Here is a 20,865-nt window from a genome sequence, read left to right as displayed (position 1 = left end):
GCAGCGAGGGAGACTCCACAACCCCTCTGGGCAACCTGCTCCAGTGCACAGTCACCAGCACAGTCAAGAAGTTCTTCCTCATGTTCAGGTGGAACTTCCTGTGCATCAGCCTCTGCCTATTGCTTGGCTGAGTCTCTGGCGCTACGGCTGGCCGGGCTGACCGCGGCTGTGCCCAGAGGCACCGGCTGTATCCCTGGCTATGTCCCTGGGGCGCGCCCCCCGCGAGTGTTCACCGCCCCTCAGCAGCGGCGCTCCCGCGGAAGGAGCGTGACGGCGGGGCTGCCGCGGGTGCGGCGAGCCGCTCTGCCGCCGCCGGGGCTCGGCTGGGGCCTCTAGAGCAGCCGCTGCCCCTGTAAACACTCCACACTCGTGCTCGCTTGTGCAATCGCTGTGGCCACGCCAGGCCCTAGCGAGAAGGAAAGGGCACTCTTAGTGTCTTGCCGGGGTAGTTACTAAAAACTGTGGTGTTGCGCCTTTTTCCAGGCAGCCTGCTTCGAGTCCCTGGCTCTACCTGGCATCCTTGCATTTTTAGCTGATACCTTTTTGGTACTTTCTTTTCAGACCCCCCTAAAGAAGACTAACACTCTTATTGCCCAGATGGGAATAACCTTTGTAAATGCAGTAAGTGTTTGCATCAATGCTCTGAACTTCTGAGGCATGTGCGTTTGTGTGTTTTGTATCTTAGGTCATCTGCGGTCTCAAAAAATAGTATCAGTTTTATGACACCTGTAGATATGGATGTAGGGTTTTTAAAATTCAATTGCTGTCTACTTTTAGGCCTCAAAATGAATATAACTTAAGGTGATGTTCAAAATCTGTAGTTTCACTTTCTAAAAGCACTTGTGCTCACTTCCTTAATCTGTAAAGTAAAACTGCGTTGTCTGAATATTAGAAGAAGTTGCTCAAAGCTTTCGTTTGCTTCATGCACAATGAAAAGTCACTTCACTCTTTTAATATTCTAACCTCCATGGCTAAAATAATGGAGTGAGTTAAGGATGACAGTATTTTAGTGGGTTCTTGCCCCGTCTGAAAACTGTGTCTGGTCTGGTAGTGAGAAGTTGAAGGGCATGTTCTGCAGAGGCCTGAAACTGGTTTCATGCACAGTTTTTTACTAGTGAAAATACTTTGGATATAGTTCTGGGTGTCTAGAAAAAAGTAGGTTTTATTGTTTAATATATTAGTCAGCCTGCTAACTGATATTTGTAAACTGTAAATTTTGGCATAACATTGTTTTACTATCCCAGTCTTAAATCTCCTCATTCTGTTTTTCCAGTATGTTCCCAGTGCACTTTGCTGTCCCAGTCGAGCTAGCATTTTAACAGGAAAATATCCACATAATCATCACGTCGTCAATAACACTCTGGAAGGGAACTGTAGCAGCAAGTTGTGGCAGAAGATTCAAGAACCATACACCTTCCCAGCACTGCTCAAAGCTATGTGTGGTTATCAAACATTCTTTGCTGGAAAGTATTTAAATGAGGTATTTGATGTTTGGGGTTTTTTTGGGGTTTTTTTGTGGTTTGTTGTTAGAGTTAAGAGTTCACTGAGGCAAATTTGTGGGAGAACAAGTATTTTCAGAGCTCTTTTACAGCAGTTACCCAATGCTTTATTATTGAGTCACTTGTATATATGTGTGCTTTAGGTTTTTGTCTTTTTAACTAGGATATAGTTTCTAGTAGTTCACAGTAAGTTGTAAAATTCAGCACTGAAAGCTGTAAGGCTGTGTGTTCCTCTTGTGTGATGGAATTGGATTAGGAGCTATATGAGCTACAGGTTTCTTAACAGCATGTTTTCTTTGCATCTCATGGTGGGAAACAGTGGTATAATAAAACAGTGGAACGTGAATCTTCATAGCCAGGCACGAATTTGTGTCTGCTGGTGTTCCTGAGGCAGCAAGAGGAAGGGAAGCTTAGCTGGCATCCTCTGAGCATCCCTTGACTCAGCAGAGTCTCTCATGCCTGCAGCTAGGCGAGCCACGTAGATTGGAGAGGGCTGCCCTGAGAAAACCCGTTGTGTTGCTCTAAGGCACCCTCTGTTTTGAGTTTGGCACTGACTCAGCAGCTACTTTCCCTATTTTGCTGTCTTAAAGGCTAATTGTTGTAGATTATTTGGCACTAAGGTGACAAGAGGCTAGCATTACTTGAAGTTCCTGCCCCTCTTTGGGGGAGGATGAAGGAAGCTGTTGGTCTGCGTGGAATTCTATTTAGTATCTTGTGAACTGTTATCACGAAGCCTGCAAGTGTCTTGTCACATGGATGTGTTGATCCCTGCTCAGTATTTTATATGTACACTATGTTCTCCAGGATCTCTGCATATTTTCACATGTAGAATGGAGCAGGGCATAATATTTAAATTTTACTGATGATTGCTAAGCTTTCAGTTGCTGTCTAGTTATTGAGCCCTAGTTTCTTTAACAGGCCCTGCATGTGTTTTTATATGCATGTATATGTAGTTTTCCACATTCTGAAATTGAATTTGGCTTGTCATGGTTTCTGAGCAGTGTTGAATAAAGCACATGAATGCTAAACATAATGTCTAGCTTTGATTCATCCTAATTGAAACTGTGAGTCATGATCTCTCTTTTTTCAGTATGGAGCAGAGGATGCAGGAGGAGTAGGTCATGTCCCTCCTGGATGGAGTTTTTGGTATGCTTTGGTATGTGACTTTTCTTTTTTGTTTTGTTTAATTTTGGTTGCTTTATAATACAACTCATGTTCTAACTTTGCTGGTCATGAAAGAGTAGGAAAAAGATCATCTAATGATGTAATGCAAATTTTCATCCCCTTTTTCCTTAATTGTATGTGAGATCTGTGGCTTTTATAATGGGTGCTCCTATTGAGTGCCCAGAGGGAAAAAAAAGCAGTTTGTAAAGCCAAAGCAGTGTGAGATAGCACTAAAACCAGTTTTGTGATGGAGACCACTTTTGAGAATTTTTGCAGTATCCTTAAGGCAGATGCTCATAATCTGTTTGACAAATGCTCGGGGGCAGTTAATTTGGGTTATTTCAAGTAATCAATGTAAGTGTTGCTTTGCATAAGTATCTGTGTCACTTTTCTTTTTCACAGGAGAAAAATTCAAAATACTACAACTATACTCTCTCAGTAAATGGCAAAGCACGAAGGCATGGTGAGAACTACAGTGTAGATTATCTGACAGATGTACTGGTAAGAAATTTTGCAAATTTTGCAGTGTGTGGTACAGAAACTGCTTATGACCAGATAGTGCCTCGTGCTGGGGACTTGGGAAAGGCTGAGATAATTTGTTAGGCTGTGTTAGTTCACAAATGGACAATTGTACTGTTGTGAGGGTGCATGGGCATTTATCAGCAAAGCAAGACTGAGAATATTTAGAAGTGACAGGTTTTTGTTTGAGCTGTGGAGAGGAAAGGGGTTCCAGCTGGCCATTTGCTAGCCAGTAGCCTCACTGAGGAGCTAATACTGACTGCTCTGCTGCAGGAGGAACAGGTAGGCAGAGATTTGATTTACTTTGCACAAGGATATGTTTCATTATAATATGCAACTTCTTTAACAGATTAACTGGGTCAGGATTTCATTTGGAAGCATGTAAAAATAAACTTCACACTATGTTTTGTTTCTTAGGTATTATGATGTGTTGGTTATCTGGTAGTCTCCAACTCCAACTCAGTCTGATAACTTGTAAATATTGAAGCCTAATCTGTCCTTCATAGTATATGAGGACAATGTGTAGCTGATCGAGGGAGGTTTTAGCCTCTTTATCAGCATAAAAAAGAGAGGTTACAAAGATGTCAGATACTTTAAGGAAGTATGGAAGAGTTACTTTAGCTTTCTTAAGGCCCTGTTTGGCAAGTAGCAGGGGCTGTGGATGGGGGGATTGTCCCCCCACTGCCAAGCTGGAGTCATAATTTGATATGCTGTTACAGTGTATAGGTTGGTACTGTGCTACAGTGTATAGGTTGGTACTGTGTTAGTGTATAGTTAGTTAGTACTGTGTTGCACTCACTAAAACTCTTTTCTGGAAATGTCTCCTCCTTCAGTCTTGTACTGTTCCATTGAGACCCTGAGGAGGTTAATTCTGCTGGGGGCATGAACACAGACAGCTGCTCACTAGCAACAGCACTGATTGATGTTTGTTAGGGTACTGAACAGCTGTCTGATTAAATTTAGATTTACATTGTCTAAAGCTAGATTGGAATTGATAAGCCAGAAGTGAGACTATCCTATTACTGGCATTGTACTGGGTTTTTTTGATCCTTCAGCAGCTCGTAAGCATTTTGTCCAACAGGTCATTGTTGCATAAACTGCTTATTTGTGGTATGTTACCTATTGATACAGCAGTGTATCATGATTTTCAGTGTGTTGCCTTCTGCATTCTTCCTGTAGTTACCAAACACGTATTCAGCATTTCAGAGACAGTGTTCAATTCATTTGCTGGGCAGTGCACAGGAATAAATTGCTTATTGAAAGTTTCTGTGTTGCGTGATGTGATCCTCAAGCTTTCTTGTGTAAGGGCACCTGGGTACTTGAGTCTGGTATTAAGCATCCAAACACCTGAATCTTTTTACTGCACTTCTCACATGTTGCAGTTTAAGCTCCTAATGAAATCAAAGTTGGCTACGCTATGAGTTTCTGAATGGTTCTTATCCTTTCTTGACTCTGCTGACGTATAACTGAAGTTGAGCCCTACTTGCTTAGATGCCAAATTTAGAAGGAAGCAAGGGAGAATTCCTGGTGTATTGTTTTTTTCCTAGAGAAAGGATATCCAAAATGGGGTATACTAATCAGGCAGGAAAAAAACGTTGCAAGATTTGAATACTGAAGAACTCCCCTACAAGTAATACCTTGGAGCTTTAGTTTTAAAGGCTGACCTAGGGGAAGTGAAAATGGAACTCACAATTTCTTCTAAACTGCTACTTGAAATTGTGTATAGGCTGAAATAAAAATGAAAGTGCAGTGGTATGAGTGAATGCATTTCAGAAGGTCTTCACCAGACCTTCTGTTTTCAGCCCTTGTAATCTCGCAGCTTGCTGTAGAATGAGCATAGGCTATAAACACTGGGGATGATTTTTTTTTCAGAACTATTGCTATTTCTGAAGAAAGCTGAAGCTCTTAAACTGGGATCTGTCAGATGGGAGCTGTGTCTTAGTCTCATACTTGGACTATGTTGAAGAAAGCTCTGATTTTACTTGATTAAACCAGAGTATAGGCGGACTTTGTTGTACTTGGAATAGGCCCAAACTTCTGATGAGCTTTCCAGGTCTAATTAATGCAAGGGTCTGAAGTAGGAAGTTGTTTGAAGATGTGAGGAAAAATATTTGTTTAACATGAGCCACTTGGGGTTATTTTTATCATGAGCTGCTGTTCTAGACATTTGTAGATGAGCAAGCAGTAAGTTTTTGAAATAGTTTAAATGTTTGCAGTATTACCAAGCTTTAAATAAGTCATGAATGTCTAGTTTGGATCTGTCAGATAGTTGCTGTTTTCCTTTGAGGCATGACTTCTCTTCTGTAACAACACTGTTCACAGGCCAACATGTCATTGGACTTCTTGGAGTACAAATCTAATTTTGAGCCCTTCTTTATGATGATTGCAACGCCAGCACCGCACTCCCCTTGGACACCTGCTCCACAGTATACAAAGAGCTTTCAGAATGTCAGTGCACCAAGAAACAGCAATTTCAATATTCATGGCAAGGTAAGCGAACTAGCAAGAGCCTGTGTAGGTTACTCTCGTTTGTGAGAGCGGAAGGCAGTGGCTCTGGCTTGCATGTTAGATTAGAATAAATGAGTACTATGACTGCTGGTTGTTCAGTCATGTTAAATTGGTGTGTGTCAGGGTCAGATAAGTTTGTTGTGACTTTGAGATATTTGCACGCTAATGTCTTGTAAAAAAAAACAAAACAACAGAGTGGCAAGAGTGATATGGTAGTACAATGGAATTATGATTGATGAAGACAATAAGTGAAGTCTGTGTCCCATTTCTAGACTTTTCTGAATCTCTTAAAAATTTCTTATGATTGCTCTCGGTATGTTCAGGGGAGCACAGAGGTAATGTGCTGCTCAAAGGCTTGGGTGAAGAATGGCAAGAGCCATGTCTTCCTTCACAGATCTGCTCATGGGTGGGAGCAGTCCATTCCTTGAGCTCATGGCAAAGCTTCCCTGGGGTGAAGGCATGTCAGATTAATCAGAGGACTCTGGAATCATGAACCATAGGGCCCAGGGTTAGTAAGTGCTTTGAAAACTTGTTTGCTAAAATAACCTAATGTTACAAATTCAGACATCCTTCCTTCCACTGCCAGCAAATATGGCCAGATATGGTCTAGTTCAGAGTAATCTGCTGCAATATACTCTGCCAGTATGTGAACTTCACAAGTAGTTAATTTGGTGAAAACTTACAGAAGTTTTGTATTTTTGATTCGGGTAATTTAAAATATAGAACACATTGCTGTTTGGTGTTCATTTATTTCACTTCAAGATTTGTTTCTAATCTTAAGACTGAGATAATGTTGCCTAAATGCCTATCAGGAGTCCAGGCATACCTCAGGTCACTGTGACTCCTGTAGTACAGAATGAGACTTGTTTTTAGCTGAGGACTGTAACTTGCAAAATGACCATGTGCTAATCAGTATGATAGAAAAACATGAATGAAAGGACAGAAAAGGGCTGCAGACAGTAACATGTTTTAGCCCAGACTGAGGTTTTTTTCTTCCCTAAAGGGATTCCAGATTTTGACTTAAGACTCCTTTACTGTAATAGTGCTTTTAAAATAGTAATTTAGAAGTAACTTGACCAGTGAAGTAAGCAAAATATACACTGTGGAGTTCCCTTATGTGGTGTAAAAGCTCTGCCTGTTTCTGTATAATGCAGAACAAAATGCTGGACCTAAGTTTGATAGTATCTGTGGCAATTAATATCTGTGGATACAGCAGCTTTGCTAGAGGAACAGACTAGCATTACCTTCCTTCCTAGACACAGCTGATGTGTGTTTCTGCAGCTGGCAGTGTTGTGGTCTTGAAGCCAAGAACTTTTTGGAACTTCAGTGTTTTCTAGAGCTTCACTGTTCTCTGGGACAAGCATGATTCCTACAGTAGCAGTAAGCATATAAATAGGATAAGACCCTCACTGATGTTGTAATGCTTGCTTGACAGTCTTGGACTGGAGAGTCTTGACTCCTAAAGAAATATTGCCTTACTTCCTTGTACTGGATGTGGGCAAGGGCTACTAAGAGGAACCATTTAGGCAGAATCTCAGCATGGAAAATAGGAATTAAGCTCTTGTATATGTCACTGGTCAGAGTCTGAGTTTAACTTCTGCTTTGGATCCTCAGCTAGAAATTGTATGAAATGATCAGCAGCTTGGATTCCTGAGCAGAATTATTAATAGTCCAGCTGAGTTTTATCTAAGCTGTTCTAAAAGAGAAGTTGATTAAGGTATATGTTTGGTATCTCCCTTGCATGCCTTGTTTTTCCTGCACCAAACCTCACTTGTTCTGATTCTTGCAACACATTGTATATGGTCTTGATCTCCTAAAATTTCTCCAAGAATGGAGCTTAGGGAGGCAGCAGGATTGGCAGACTGCTTTGTATATAAGTGCTGAAAGAGACATGACAGGGAAGCAGATTTGAGAACTGAGTGAATGTGAAGTTTACTGAAATCCACAAAGGTGTTTGAGTGCTGCGTGAAGTTTTTGAAACTTCAGAGAAAGGTAAGAGGAAATAAAATACTCAAAGAGGAGGATTCTGCTGCACTAGGTTGCTTACCTGCCTGAGCTACCCAGTGTTGTGCTTATGAAGCTCTTCTCCTAAGCACAGCCCTTGTGAAAGGTAGCTGGTGCACTGGTGATGTTGCCAGCTCCTTTGTTCTCTGAAGAACTTCTGCTGACTGAAGATAGGATTTGTGATGTATTTCCTATCTTTTTCCTCTCCCACCTGGGATAGACTGTGTCTTTCCAGAGAACTGTTTTACAGCTCCTATAAAAGAAACAGCTGAATACAACAGAATTAAAGTAAACTGGACATAACTTTAAGTCTCCGTGCCAAAAATATTTCCTTCAGTAGTCAAGAGCAGAAAACAGGGGAACTGAGTAATTACAGGAGATATGAGTCACTTTGTTGTGAGTCCCTAAGCCTGAGCCCTTCAGTCATTTGCTTGTGACAGGAGGGAAATTGTATAACAAGAGGCTCTACACAGAGGAGTGATCACCTAAATACAGGCTTAAGCTGAGGGTGATGAGTGGGTCATCTCTGACCTACTAAATGAAAAAGTGTAAAGCTGCTCTGACATGACTGTATTCTTTGTTCTGATCCCCACTAATACTAACTTTCAGGTTGTTCACAACAGACCTTCCCATGTATTTGTTCAGCAGGTGACCCAGCTCAGACTGGTCCTTCAGTGTGGGAGTATCACTTTTTGTATGAATTACTCTGTTACTTTGGGGGTGTAGGTGAGGAAAGAAAGAAAGGGGCTGTTTCTGGAAGTTGGGAATACATCTAGAAGAATCCATGATGCTGCAGCTAAAGAAAGTCAAAAGTTTTATTAAGATTTTGTAGTCAAAATCTAAATAAAATAATAATGTTCTATTTGATTCATTAGTCACCAGCCCTGATTTCTTAGACTACCAAGAATCTGATAGTGGCACTGTCTGACAGCCAAGTCCAATCTTACAATGATGCTCAATGCTTCACATCATTTTCCTCAGATCTGTCTTACACTATCACACTTTTACCTCTGAGAGAGCCTTCCCTATCCATTCACAATTTTCTTCCCTGAACTGCTTTGAAAAGATCCACTTCTGTTTTCTTCACTTCAAGGGCTAAGCATAGTGGAGCTGTAATGTATCTTACTCTTGAAACTTAGATTTTACATGAACCAACAGGGAAAACTGAAGTCAGGTCAGTTTGATAGCATTGCCTGACTTTTTCACAGGAATTGTTTTTGTAATTACTCTAAGAAAGGCTTAGAACCTGGTATTTCTCCAATACTCTAGTCTTTGTTGATTTTTTTCTTTAGAACAAGCACTGGTTAATTCGCCAAGCAAAGACTCCAATGAGCAACTCTTCAATACAGTTTCTTGATGATGCTTACAGAAAGCGGTAAGAATTTTTTTGTTGCTGAAGGTTTCTAATCAGAATTTGTAAGGTGTGGATTTTTAAAAAAAGTTATAGTGAGTCTGACAATTGATACCAGATTACCTCTAATAACAATTGATATCAGATTACCCCTAATGGTTCTCTGGCACTTGTCTGAGAAGACCTCCTGACTTTGTTTACATTTTGCAAATAAAGTTTGGCTTCAGAAATACCATATTCACAAATGCTATTATTTGTCACAAAAAAGACCAATCACACCTGGTCTCTCTATTCTTTCAGTGCACCACAGGGTTTTATTAAAAAAATGGCCTTACCTTCTACTTTGCTTAATTCCAGTTTCTTACATGATGTGCACCAAATGTAGTTGATCTGTCTGCCAGCTAATCTGATTTATTAATCTTGTCTCTGTCTGTACATGGGAATGCTTGACTGGCCAGGGGAGGTGCTAGATTCCTTTTTATAAAGGGGGATGTGGTGAATCATGTGCAGACATGACTTGTTCCCTTTTTTAATAAAGAGCAAGGGTATTTGTTTGCACCACAGATGCTTTCTTTAAAAGTTTTGAAACAAATATTACCTAAAATGTTGATCTTCATTTTGAGACGTTACCAGGCATTATCTTGTCACTTTGGAGATGGAAGCCCAAGAGTTTCCAGACTTTTGCTTTATAAAACATGAAGGTAAAAATTATGCCACAAAATTTCGAGCTGAGAGACTGCAGAATCCAAGAATTGGTAGCTGTAGTTAATTCAGCATGATACTAGTCTGTGGAGGGTAGCGGAAGCAATCACTTTTCTCAGCAGCAAATCCCATGACAAAGAAAAGAACTTGTAGCTGTCAAAGGCTTTAGATACACTGAAATAATGGACCCTAACATTACATGGATAACACAAAACAACTGGTACAGTTTTCAGGCAGAAAGGATCCCATGAAGACAACTAAATTCATGGTTGTTTTGCATTTTAATATTAAACTACATATAAAGACCTAGTTACAAGTGGCCTTGCAGAAGATAACTGACTCTTTGTCACTGTGACGCTTCAAGGTTGGTCTTCACTGTGTCCAGATAAGAAGTAATCAGCATTTTGATGTCTTTCACAGACACTACAGAAATCAAGAACTGAGGACAAACAATGTATTTCTATCTTTAATTGCAGCCTTAAAAAGTGCAGTAGTCTATGAAGTTTTTCAGAATTTGTAAGCAAAATAATTCACTTACAGTGCATGTGCTGCTGACTGGAACAAGAGTATAAATGCCCTACTTGCAGTTAGGGTTATTCCAAATTTTTCACACTCATATGTGAAGTACTTTGTTTCTGTATAGGTGGCAAACTCTGCTGTCAGTAGATGACCTGGTAGAGAAACTCGTGAAGAAACTGGAAGTGAATGGAGAGTTAGACAACACATACATCTTTTACACATCAGACAATGGCTTCCACACTGGTAAAATTTTCACTGCTTACTGCTTATTTGTAGAAGACACAAGAATTGCATAACCTTTCACCCTCATGACCACTCTAGAAAATGGGAACAGCAGCTGTGGAAAACTATAGAAGTGAGAAGTACTGATATGAATTGCGAAACAATCTGGAATTGCAGTGTAGGGTGTTGTGATTTTACTGGGTTTTGTGGATTTTTTTGTTGTTGCTGTTATTTATTTTTTGGGTTTTTTGTTTGGTTGTGGTTTTCAGCATGAATTTCTACCAGTGTATCCTGGTATGCATAAAATTAGGACAGAAATAAAGGAAAGGGTCTCTGTGTTCTGTAGGAAGAGTTGGTATAAGAGGGTTGTCCAGTAAAAAATCTGTCAAAAACCTGTCTGTATCATGTTGTACAACTAAAAGTACTGCATCCAAGCTGTTAAGCTTTGTAAGATATGGCTTATACTTTGAAGTTTTCTCTTCTGTCCTCCAATTTCTTAATATAGTTCAGGTTTTAACAACCTCTCTTCTTAAAAATGGGCCAGTGGCAAATAACGTGCCTGTAGCAGAGGGGGTGGAACTAGATGATCTTTGTGAGGTTCCTTCCAACCCAAACCACTGCATGGTAACACAAGGCTGATAATGTAAACAAGAAGCCATTTAACTTTTTCTGTCTTCTGTTGTTTAGGCCAGTTTTCTTTGCCAATAGACAAAAGGCAGCTCTATGAGTTTGATATCAAAGTTCCATTGCTAGTTCGAGGACCAGGGATAAAACCAAATCAGACAAACAAGGTAAGAAAGAAGTGAAGTCCCAGTACAGATTTATTTTTAATGTTGTTTCACTGTTACCACTTTAGCTACTAATTTGTTGCCCTGTATATATATGTATCCATTAAATGAAATACACATAGTGGTAGAAAGTGCAAAAGCCTCCTTATAAAAAAGCTGTCTGTTCCTGCTTGAATCAAATTAAGCCATTGCAGGCCACAAAAGCAAATTAATTTTGAATTCACTTTCCAAATTCCTTACCATTACTTTTCAATGTTATGGGGTTAATCAGCCCATAAAAATGAAATTAGGTAGTGTTTAGATGCACCTACAAATATGAGTATTTAAAATAGATTCTGAACTTCTGAAGTTTTGTTCTTCTCATCCTGCAGATGCTTGTTGCAAATATTGATTTGGGTCCCACTATTCTGGATATTGCGGGATATGACTTGAATAAGACCCAGATGGATGGGATGTCACTGTTGCCGCTGTTGGTAAGTGGGGACAGGGACAGTAACCAATGATTCTTGCAGGGGTAATTCTTCAAAGTCAGCAGTACTTCCTTTGATAGATTAGGTTGACTCATAACCCAGATTCTTCCTTTGATGTTGTTTTCAAGTGGGATGCTCATAGCTGAGTGAAAAAAGTAGGTATGTTTAAATGCAGATGTATTTTCATAAGCACTGCAACATTGTGGTCATATTATAATAGAAAGTTGTGTCACCCTTTGGATAATTCTCACATTTGTAATAATTCCTGTTTTGAAGCCTGTATTTTGTTTCTACCTTGCATTCTCCTTCCCCTTTTCCTTAGCATTTCTCAGCACAGGAATGGGAGAAAAGCAGACTGTTCTTATTAAATCCTTGGTTTGACTCCATTTTCAGTAGAACTGGTGTTTCCTCCCAAACTCTAGATGAGTGTATGTGGTTTTATAAAGTAAACTTGACCTTTCTAATAGGTGAGCAGAAGCCTATTTAAATAAAGCTGCTTTGTGATCTGTTTAGTTTTAATTAAATTTAGTCTATAAATTGAAGGCAGCTTACTTGGAAAGTAAGCTTGGAAAGATCATCTGGACTTAAAATGGTGCTTTGCTCTTTAAACCTTGTATCCAAACCTTAAGCTGTTCTTTAGACAGAAGCTGGTAAAAGGCACCTGTTCTAAACTCTGGTGGAATCAAATTTGAAACTCACTGTTTTGCTGCATATGCCTGTGGTGGTGCTGTACATTAACTGTACACTTTCATCTTCCTCTGTCTTCTGAAATGCAGCTACAAATAGACCAGCTTAAAACCTAGTTGTTTCTTAAAGCTGTTTCTTTTTTTGCTTGGTTGGTTTTTTGCCAAGGATATATTTTTCCATCTGTTGTGGTAATGTGAACAAATCAAAGGGAAACAGTCTTCTCGTGGGGATCTTGTCTGTAGGACAGTAGTACTTGGTTGTGTCGCTCCTCCTTGGTATTACTGCATGATCTTTATGAATTTAAGATAGTATGATAGTATTTTAAACCCTCACAGGAAGGTGTACTAATATTTTTGGAGTTTAATCCTTTTCTTCCAGTTACACAAGACCTTCAAACCTAAAGCTAATTATTTAAGACTGATACTGCCTAGTGAGCAGTGGACAGTGTTAGTGTTATTCCAAGTACGGAGAATTTTTTCTATTTCACAGTACAGTAGATACTAAGTTGTGTTAACCTCTTGTAGAGAGGAGACAAGAATGTCACATGGAGATCAGACTTCTTGGTGGAGTACCAAGGAGAAGGATACAATGGCAGTGATCCTACCTGTCCTGGCCTAGGACCTGGAGTCACAGTAAGTAAGACAAGATCTGTTAATATTAGGAAATAGCTGCTGAATTAAACCTGTTTGTGTGGGCTAACCTGGTTCTGTATGTAAGCTCTCAGTGTGTTGGTAAGTAGGGGCCAGCTCTAGAGATGTCCAGCCATGTGGAACTGACATGTCCATATGACCAGAGAGATCACAAAAACCCTTTCAGTGGGAATCTATGGAGCCTCAGGGCTGCAGAGTGATGCAGGAAGGTGTGGGCTTAAATCAAGTGTGTGGAAATGATATAATGTTCTTTCTAAACTTCCAGTAACCTTATTGCACCATTCTTGTTTGTGATTTTATTTAAGTCAATAGTTACTCTCTAGAACAAAGCAGGTTTGCTTTGCTTTACTGAAGTAAAGCATCCCAGTGGTGCTGTCTTCAGTAATGCATTGTGCTGTTCTCTTCTGTGTACGTACGTTTGTTTCCCAGACAAAATGCACTTAATCATGGTGAGTTTAATAACACTGAGTTTTTGCTTAAAATCCCCAGTGGAAATTTGCATGTGTTAAATTGAGATCTGGGTGTTCATCTGTTAGCTGCAGTTAGCATGAGCTGGTACAGGAAAAGTTCATCTTCTGCCCTTAACTTTTTTTTTGCTGCTTGCTTCACAGCACTGCTTCCCAGACTGTGTCTGTGAAGATTCCTATAACAACACGTATGCTTGTGTAAGGACACTGTCAGCTTCCTGGGATCTGCAGTACTGTGAATTTGATGACCGGGAGGTAAGTCTGTCTGACTAGCAGATGTCAGCTGTGCACAACCTGTGTCTGTCTGCACTTTATCAGCTCTCAAGGTTTCCATGAAGTACTCTGAAAGGCAGACTGGCATTGCTTGCAGGATAAACACTGAAGTACTTATCACCTATTGCGAATGTTTGACCAAAACTGTAGCAAGGTTCTGGGAAGAAGGGGAAAAAAAGCGTGTGGGAGGGGAGTGAGGCCTAAACTATGGTTATTACCTTCTGGTATCACCTAGCAGCCTCACAGGGAGCTGTGCTGCACTGGTTTCAGTTCTCTCTTAGCCTAGCTCTATGTAGCAGTCTCTTTTGAACGACAAATATTTCCTGATACCATAAACACAGCAGAGGTACAGTGTTCAACTTTTTTTACTTGGGAATACCTGAAATTCCAGGTTAATAATTTCTCATCTGTTATTTGCTTGTTTGTCTGGCAAAAATAGCAGTGAAGTTACAACTGTGAGAAAGGTCTCTGACCTTGTCTTGAGTAGTTTGGGTATAAAGGACATCATGTCCCCCCTTCAGAAGCTGCTCAGGTCTCACTACAGGGACTTACAAAAAGTGGTGTGTCATGGGGCTAGTCTTTAGCAGCTGCTCCAACAAGGATGTGGGGTTTCAGGCAGTTGGGTCACAAGTCTAACAAACTCTGCTGTCAGCAGTTGTGCAGGCACAGCATGAACTGCAGGTATGCCCAGTAACGTGCACCACACAACATATTGTATGGTAGTCTACAACGAGCAACTTAAGCCAGGGGAGGAAATCCCACAAGATGTTTTTGCAGTTAGACAGTGTGAAAAGCTGTACAGGAAGCTGAAATATCAATTAGCAGACCCTGGACTTTGGTTTTCCCTGTTCTGACAAATTATGATCAAGTTAAACAAGTCTTGTCAATTTCTTTGTAAAAGTAGTCTGTGAAGTTGACTCAAGAATACTCTTCATGTCACTGAGGGATTTTTCTACTGAGAAGGTATGGCTGTGGCGTTTTTGGGTCACTGCATACCTGAGCTAGGTGGAATGAAACCAACAGTATGGGAAAGGTGCAACAATGTGGCTTCTATAACCTTGCAGTGAACCTTGTAAGAAAAAGGCCAAAGTCTATCCAGTTATGTCTTTATCAAAGTTAGACACAACTCAGCCAGTTTTTATCAGTATCATCTGCAGTCAGGCCTCCTACTCTAGTGCAGACAAAACCACAGCTAAATTCTTGAGATACTGTTGACCAGTATTTGTCCCACAGAAGTGTCTAGAGATTTAATGTACCAAAAAACAAATCTGCCCTAAAATCCTCCAGACAAAACTCAAAGTACATGCACACAGAATAAGCTTTTTCTGTTTGGGGCTGTAGCATTCTCGTATTCAGTTGTTTTATACATGAAGAAGTTAATACACTTGTCTTGGTATGATAGCTCTAAGTATCTAATGAGTAGAGAATGTTGATGTGATAGTAATGAAATTAAGTTATTTTGAGATCCATTAGTGAAAAGACTGCCAGCTGAGGCAAGGCCTCTTACTGTAGTCTTACAGTCATAAGACAAGTGCTGGAATGAAATCTCCCTCCATTAGTGAAAAGACTGCCAGCTGAGGCAAGGCCTCTTACTGTAGACTTACATAAGACAAGTGTTGGAAAGAAATCTCCTGTGGCAGGTGAGTACTTTAGGTAAAAGTAGAAACTTTTCCAACAAAACTGTGCTACTGCAAAACTTTGCTTGTACACTGTCCTGTCTTTGACCACATAGCTGCATGGCTGAACACAGCTTATGTGTGGGGCTGCTGCAGTGGGGTCCAGACTAACATCTGAGACTGTGTGCTGCCATAAAGCATTCTTCTCAAATAATATGACTGGTAATTAGCATCCAGGACTTAATACAGTGCAGGAACTTTCTTCTACAGGTGTTTGTAGAAGTGTATAACTTGACTGCAGATCCACACCAGATCAATAACATTGCTAAAACAATTGATCAAGAAATTCTAGAGAAGATGAACTATCGACTAATGATGCTGCAGTCCTGCTCAGGAGCAACGTGCCGTACACCGGGCGTCTTCGATCCCGGGTAAACCCTGATCCCTTCACTACTGTAACACTTCTAAACAGAACTGTTTTTTTAAATTTGGCTTTTATAGAGGAGTATTTATAATGGAATATATTGTTGCTATACATACTGTTTTTTAATAGAGATGTTTTCTTGATGCTATTTTTAATGGTTAATCTATATTTTAACTTACCATGTATAACTTTGATATGATACTAGCACTTCAATGTTGTCAGACATTGGCTTAGCACAACTGTACACTTTATCTGCTCTGAGTAGTCAAGAGACTGACCTCATGTTTGCCTGCAAACCAGGAAAAGTTCTGCTGGTTTCTATAGGCAGGTATTTTCCAAGTACTAGCTCTGATTGTTCCTGAAGATGCTGTTTGCAAGAATATTTCCTGCAGGACCTGAGCTGTCTGTATTATCTGTTGGAAGTAAATAGCACTTTCTGCCTCAAAACTCAGTCACTGATCATTTGCACCAAAGCTTTTTAAAGCACTATTTAAAATGTCCTTATGGTATCCTTAAAGTGCTACATAAGTTTGTTGTTTGGGACAGCAAAGCTTTCTGTTAGAATGTAGCTCCTGAATGTTTGATGCTATTCATGCCCCTATGCTGCCTATACATTGTAGCTAGAATTTATTTCTTTTGTAATAGAAAGTGTCACTGCTGTGTACTGCAGAGGAAGCAGCCTCTCACATAGCCTTGTGCCTGAGCTCTTCTAGCACAAAGCTCTCTCTAGAAGTGCTGGTCACTGCAAGCCAAGCAGCTCTCACTGACTCTGTTCCTCTCTCCAGGTACAGGTTTGACCCACGGCTCATGTTCAGCAATCACGGCCTGCGGGCTCGGAGGTTTTCTGCACAGTTCTTGTAAGGCCCTCAAGGGCCTCTTGCAATGGGCTCCTACCAACCAGTTTCTCCAGTGACTGCAGCAGGTCTGTCTCTGTTAACTTTCGCTGATTACAGCTGGAAGACTTTCAATGGGCTTTTCAAACCCTGTTTGGAAGGAAACCCCTTGTCTTTAGCTGGTTGCCTTGTGCAATATATATATTTTACAGCTGAACTCTAACTGTAAATTGTTAGACACAGCTAATCTGTCTTGCTCAAATCGTTGATTACCACCTTTGTCTTTCAAGTACCTTTTCATATCACAGGCACAGAGGTGAACCTAATGTCTATGAATCTGAACAGTTTGTTCTAAAAAATAAGTAAATGTGTATTTGAGTCAGGCTAGATAGGCAGGTGCTATTGCACAGTAATGCTCACCCATCCTCAGTGTCACAGACCTTAAAATCTATGCTTAATTATATGTTTCCTGTATTGAGCTCCAGGCTCTTAAGGACAATAGCAAATTATCCCAAGAGAGAGTAGGAGGGCATTAATCAAAAGTGTAGGATCTGACTAGCAAGTGTCTTGTGCAGAATTAAAATCCATCTACTAAACAGACTGTTCCAATGAGACCACTTTGAGATGAGACCAATGAATTTTGTGGGACAGCTTTGGTAGCTTGCAAACAAGAATGTAATTTCAGCCTCCTGGTTTTAAATGCTGGGCTGGGTTACTATGTACTACTGAAAAACCTCTTAGGGTTTTTAGACTGACTTCCTAGTGAGTTAAAAAACTGTTGAGACTAACAAGTATTCAAGTAAGTGTGCCTGTGCTTTGAGCTAACTCTTAAGTCTGTTTTAATAAACAAACAGAAGTAGTACTAAAAGAAACAAAATCCAACACCCAGGGCACCACAGTAGAGGTGATCTGTTTCTAACCTCCAAATGTCTGAATTGTCTAACTTCTTATGCTGATTAGATTCTTGAAGGTAAATTATTTTGAAAGCAACTAGGTAAAATAAATCATAGAATCATTGCTCACTAGACATTAGGCTAAGAGCTGTTTTAGGCAGTTTAAATGCTTCATAGAGTGTTGCTTTTTGGTTGAGACCTAACTACTTGGAACCTGCAAAAAGTGGCCTTCACATCAAAGGTCTGCATGTCAGAAGTCACTTGGTTTCCCTCCAAAAGGGTGATGTCTTTTCAGCCTTCTGATTAGGCTTATCTGAAATGCAGCCATCATGTGCACCCAAACTTGAGTATCTTTCTAAATCTTGAAAAACACACAAACTTGCATTACCATGTAACTTCTGTGTAGATTCACTGGCAAAACACCATCTGGAAACACTGAATTATGGATCTTCTGCAAGACAAGTTGTGTTTCTTGTGAGCAAATCAACTCTGTTTTCAGACATGATAATCATTCCCTTGTCAAACTGTAGCAAAACTATTTAGTGTTCAGTTATTTCACATCTCTTACCCCAGTAGAGAGCATGATTATTTCAGCTAATCATTAAGTAGGCAATGAGTATGATTCAAAACTGTGAAGATGCATACCCCAGTGTGCAGATCCACCAACTGGATACAAGCAATGCTACATCAAAATAAGTTGAGTTTTCTTGGCTTTTAGTTCTGAGGCACAGAAGTCCTTAATGTAGCTTAGAGTTGCAAACTTCTGTGGTGGTCTACAGGCTAGATTTTTATAGAACTTTTCCTTCAAATCTCTGGTAAGTGACCAAATATTTGGGAAAAAAAATAGCTTGAAAAGTAATGTTTCAGCTGAGGCATCTGTATAAATGCAGAGGGTTTTGGATAGACAAACTCCTTACAGGCTTTCAAAAACTCAGGACTTTTTTTTCCTCAACTACAGCTGTAGCTTTATCCTGCTTTTTGTTTCTCAAGCTTTACTATTGGCCATCAGTATCCTTTATACACTGTTTTGTCTCTAGAAACCAAACCAAAGTTGTCTTCATGCTCTCAAGGGTTTTCTTACTGAGCTCATGTAGGTAGTGTTTTGCTTGGAGAATTCTAGCAATTCAGACCTGTTCTTTGTTGAAACTTCATTTTGGTAGCTGTGTGGAGGCTAGTGTGGAAGACATTGACTGCTGCACAATAAACCCTCATCAGTCCTATCAAATCTGGGTCGTACATAAGTTTCTGCTCAAGTTTCAGTGCAAGTAATGTGTATTCTGTTGCTCCTTATTAGAAAAAAAGCTTTGTTGTGGGTACAGAAATATGACTCTAATACAGTCTTTTCTTAAAGTGATTTTAAGCCCTAACAAGGACACTTTCTTTTGAATTATTTATTTTTTGCCTAATAAGTAATATGAAAGTTGACAGAATTGATGCACATTATTTGGTATGAGTGACCAGATGTTTTACCCAAATTAATACTTCTGCTGTCTGCACATAACCTGTAAAGCATTTCATTCCAAGGCTCAGTAATTTAACACACTCACTATCAGAGAACCACACTACCTGGCATAGGTAGTAAATGTTGTATTAAATTGAAATTCAGAGTTAAATTAATCAGTCCTTACTTAGTGGTTTAGGAGAATATTTGATTCGCTGCCACTTCTGATAAAGACTTGAAAATTGTTAAGCATGTAGTTCAAGGAAGAACAGGAACCAAGAGCTGCCTGCCTTCCATTGCTTTTAGAGCAGTTTATCACTTGTGTCTGTTGCCATAAAGCAGTTCATTCTGAGTATTTTTATGGCCTCAAATGAACAGTGTTAATTCTTATCCTTGATAATTAAAAAAAAAACCACTGTGAAGGATCTTGGACTCTTACCCAGATCTAATTCCCAACTAAGTTATTTTAAAACTAAATGGTCTTTCTGGATATTCCCTTTCATGTGTTATTTGACCATGGCTGCATCTACACCTGGTTAAGGAAGGCATTCATGCTAAATGTACAGAGTTTTAAATAAAGGGCCTTACTGGTACAGAGTTGAGTTTAAATAAAATGTGATCATGTTTTTTACTTTTTTAAGAAAATCATTATTATCAAAAGCAGAGCTGTGATTTTTTTAATGATCTGGTAAAGTAGATACTATACAGGGAGAAATACAATTAATAATTTCATTGTGTTACCCTAAAGCAAACCAACATTCATTATCATCATCACTTTAGCATAAGTGAATACAGCCAGTTCCTGCTTAGCCAGCATGGGCCCAGAAAGCTGGGGAACGAAGCTGTAGCAGGGACATGTACATGGAAATGCACACCCAAAGCAGGAATAATACCTTTTCAATCAAGTTAAATTTGAGACTGATTCATCAAGCTGAATACAGTATGTGAACATAATGAAACAGCTGTCATTTATTGTGATTCAATTAAAATGAATTTTCTTTGTATGTCTCTCTGTATGTGAGCATACTTTGCTGTAGCATGTTGTGAGTATATTTCTGCTGTTTTGAACATCTGTTTAGAAAGTGCCCTTCCAGAGGACCCTGTTCACTGCTGCACTTTTGAAGAAAGAAAAAATAAACTGCCTATCAAACTTCCTATCTTTGTTACTGAGCCTGTTACTTGAGTTAAACCTTCCTACAGGAATAAGCTGTGTCATGTGTGTAATGGCTGAATTCCTTTTTTATAAGCCTTTAAAAGCCTCTGCTTTACTGCCCTCCTACCTAACAAGGCCTACTTCATATGGCCACAGGGAACCTTAGTGTACAGCAGGACACCACCTGACTACTTTGCACCATGAAGAAACCCTGAGGTGAGAGAACAAAGTGAAATGCAACCTGTATTTGCTTGCATTTCCTTGGAAACTGGTATAGTTGAATAGCTGGAAAACAGAAAGCACAATGGAGAAACTGCTGTTCAAAATTAAGAGTAATATGTTCTGCCCCAGAAAAGAGGAAGAATAATAAGCCTCACCCTCACCCATGTGAGGCTTTTTCCAAAATGGGAACTGTGACCAACAATAAGATAGATGCTACTTCTTCACCTCAATCCCTGTTACAGAAATTAATTTCTTGGATGATTCTGTTTAAAAATACTACATATATTTCCTGAACTATAGAGGGTAGTGATTGGATACACCTTTAACCTATTAAAGTCTGAGGCTTTCACAAGCTATTAAAACATGTATTTCTGCATTTTATTTGCATTTCTGCTTAACCATGTGGTATCACTTTCATTTCTCCTTCAGCAAGGAGGTAGCAGTATTCCATTAAGTAGAC

The 20,865-nt window shown here is 39.7% G+C and overlaps 1 protein-coding gene across 2 annotated transcripts in view; it reads left to right on the top strand.

The window, feature by feature from the left end:
• GNS (glucosamine (N-acetyl)-6-sulfatase) overlaps positions 1-20,185 on the top strand; it is a 20,788-nt gene extending 603 nt beyond the window's left edge. Inside the window, exons 2-14 of one of the 2 annotated variants that reach the window (XM_039703832.1) lie at positions 562-621; positions 1,274-1,480; positions 2,590-2,655; positions 3,066-3,164; positions 5,505-5,672; positions 8,987-9,069; positions 10,391-10,509; positions 11,176-11,279; positions 11,648-11,749; positions 12,958-13,065; positions 13,695-13,805; positions 15,710-15,870; positions 16,655-20,185. In XM_039703832.1, the coding sequence (XP_039559766.1) occupies positions 562-621; positions 1,274-1,480; positions 2,590-2,655; positions 3,066-3,164; positions 5,505-5,672; positions 8,987-9,069; positions 10,391-10,509; positions 11,176-11,279; positions 11,648-11,749; positions 12,958-13,065; positions 13,695-13,805; positions 15,710-15,870; positions 16,655-16,724 (1,458 nt within the window). In that variant the 3' untranslated portion in view covers positions 16,725-20,185. Of the gene's footprint in view, positions 1-561; positions 622-1,273; positions 1,481-2,589; positions 2,656-3,065; positions 3,165-5,504; positions 5,673-8,986; positions 9,070-10,390; positions 10,510-11,175; positions 11,280-11,647; positions 11,750-12,957; positions 13,066-13,694; positions 13,806-15,709; positions 15,871-16,648 lie in introns of both variants that reach the window. The other variant, XM_039703831.1, reaches the window with a different exon arrangement.
• The last annotated feature ends 680 nt before the right edge of the window (positions 20,186-20,865 follow it).

Source organism: Passer montanus, unplaced genomic scaffold (assembly GCF_014805655.1).
Source record: "Passer montanus isolate IOZ18808 unplaced genomic scaffold, ASM1480565v1 scaffold17, whole genome shotgun sequence".
Lineage (NCBI taxonomy): Eukaryota > Metazoa > Chordata > Aves > Passeriformes > Passeridae > Passer > Passer montanus.
This window is presented reverse-complemented; position numbering and strand designations above follow the sequence as displayed.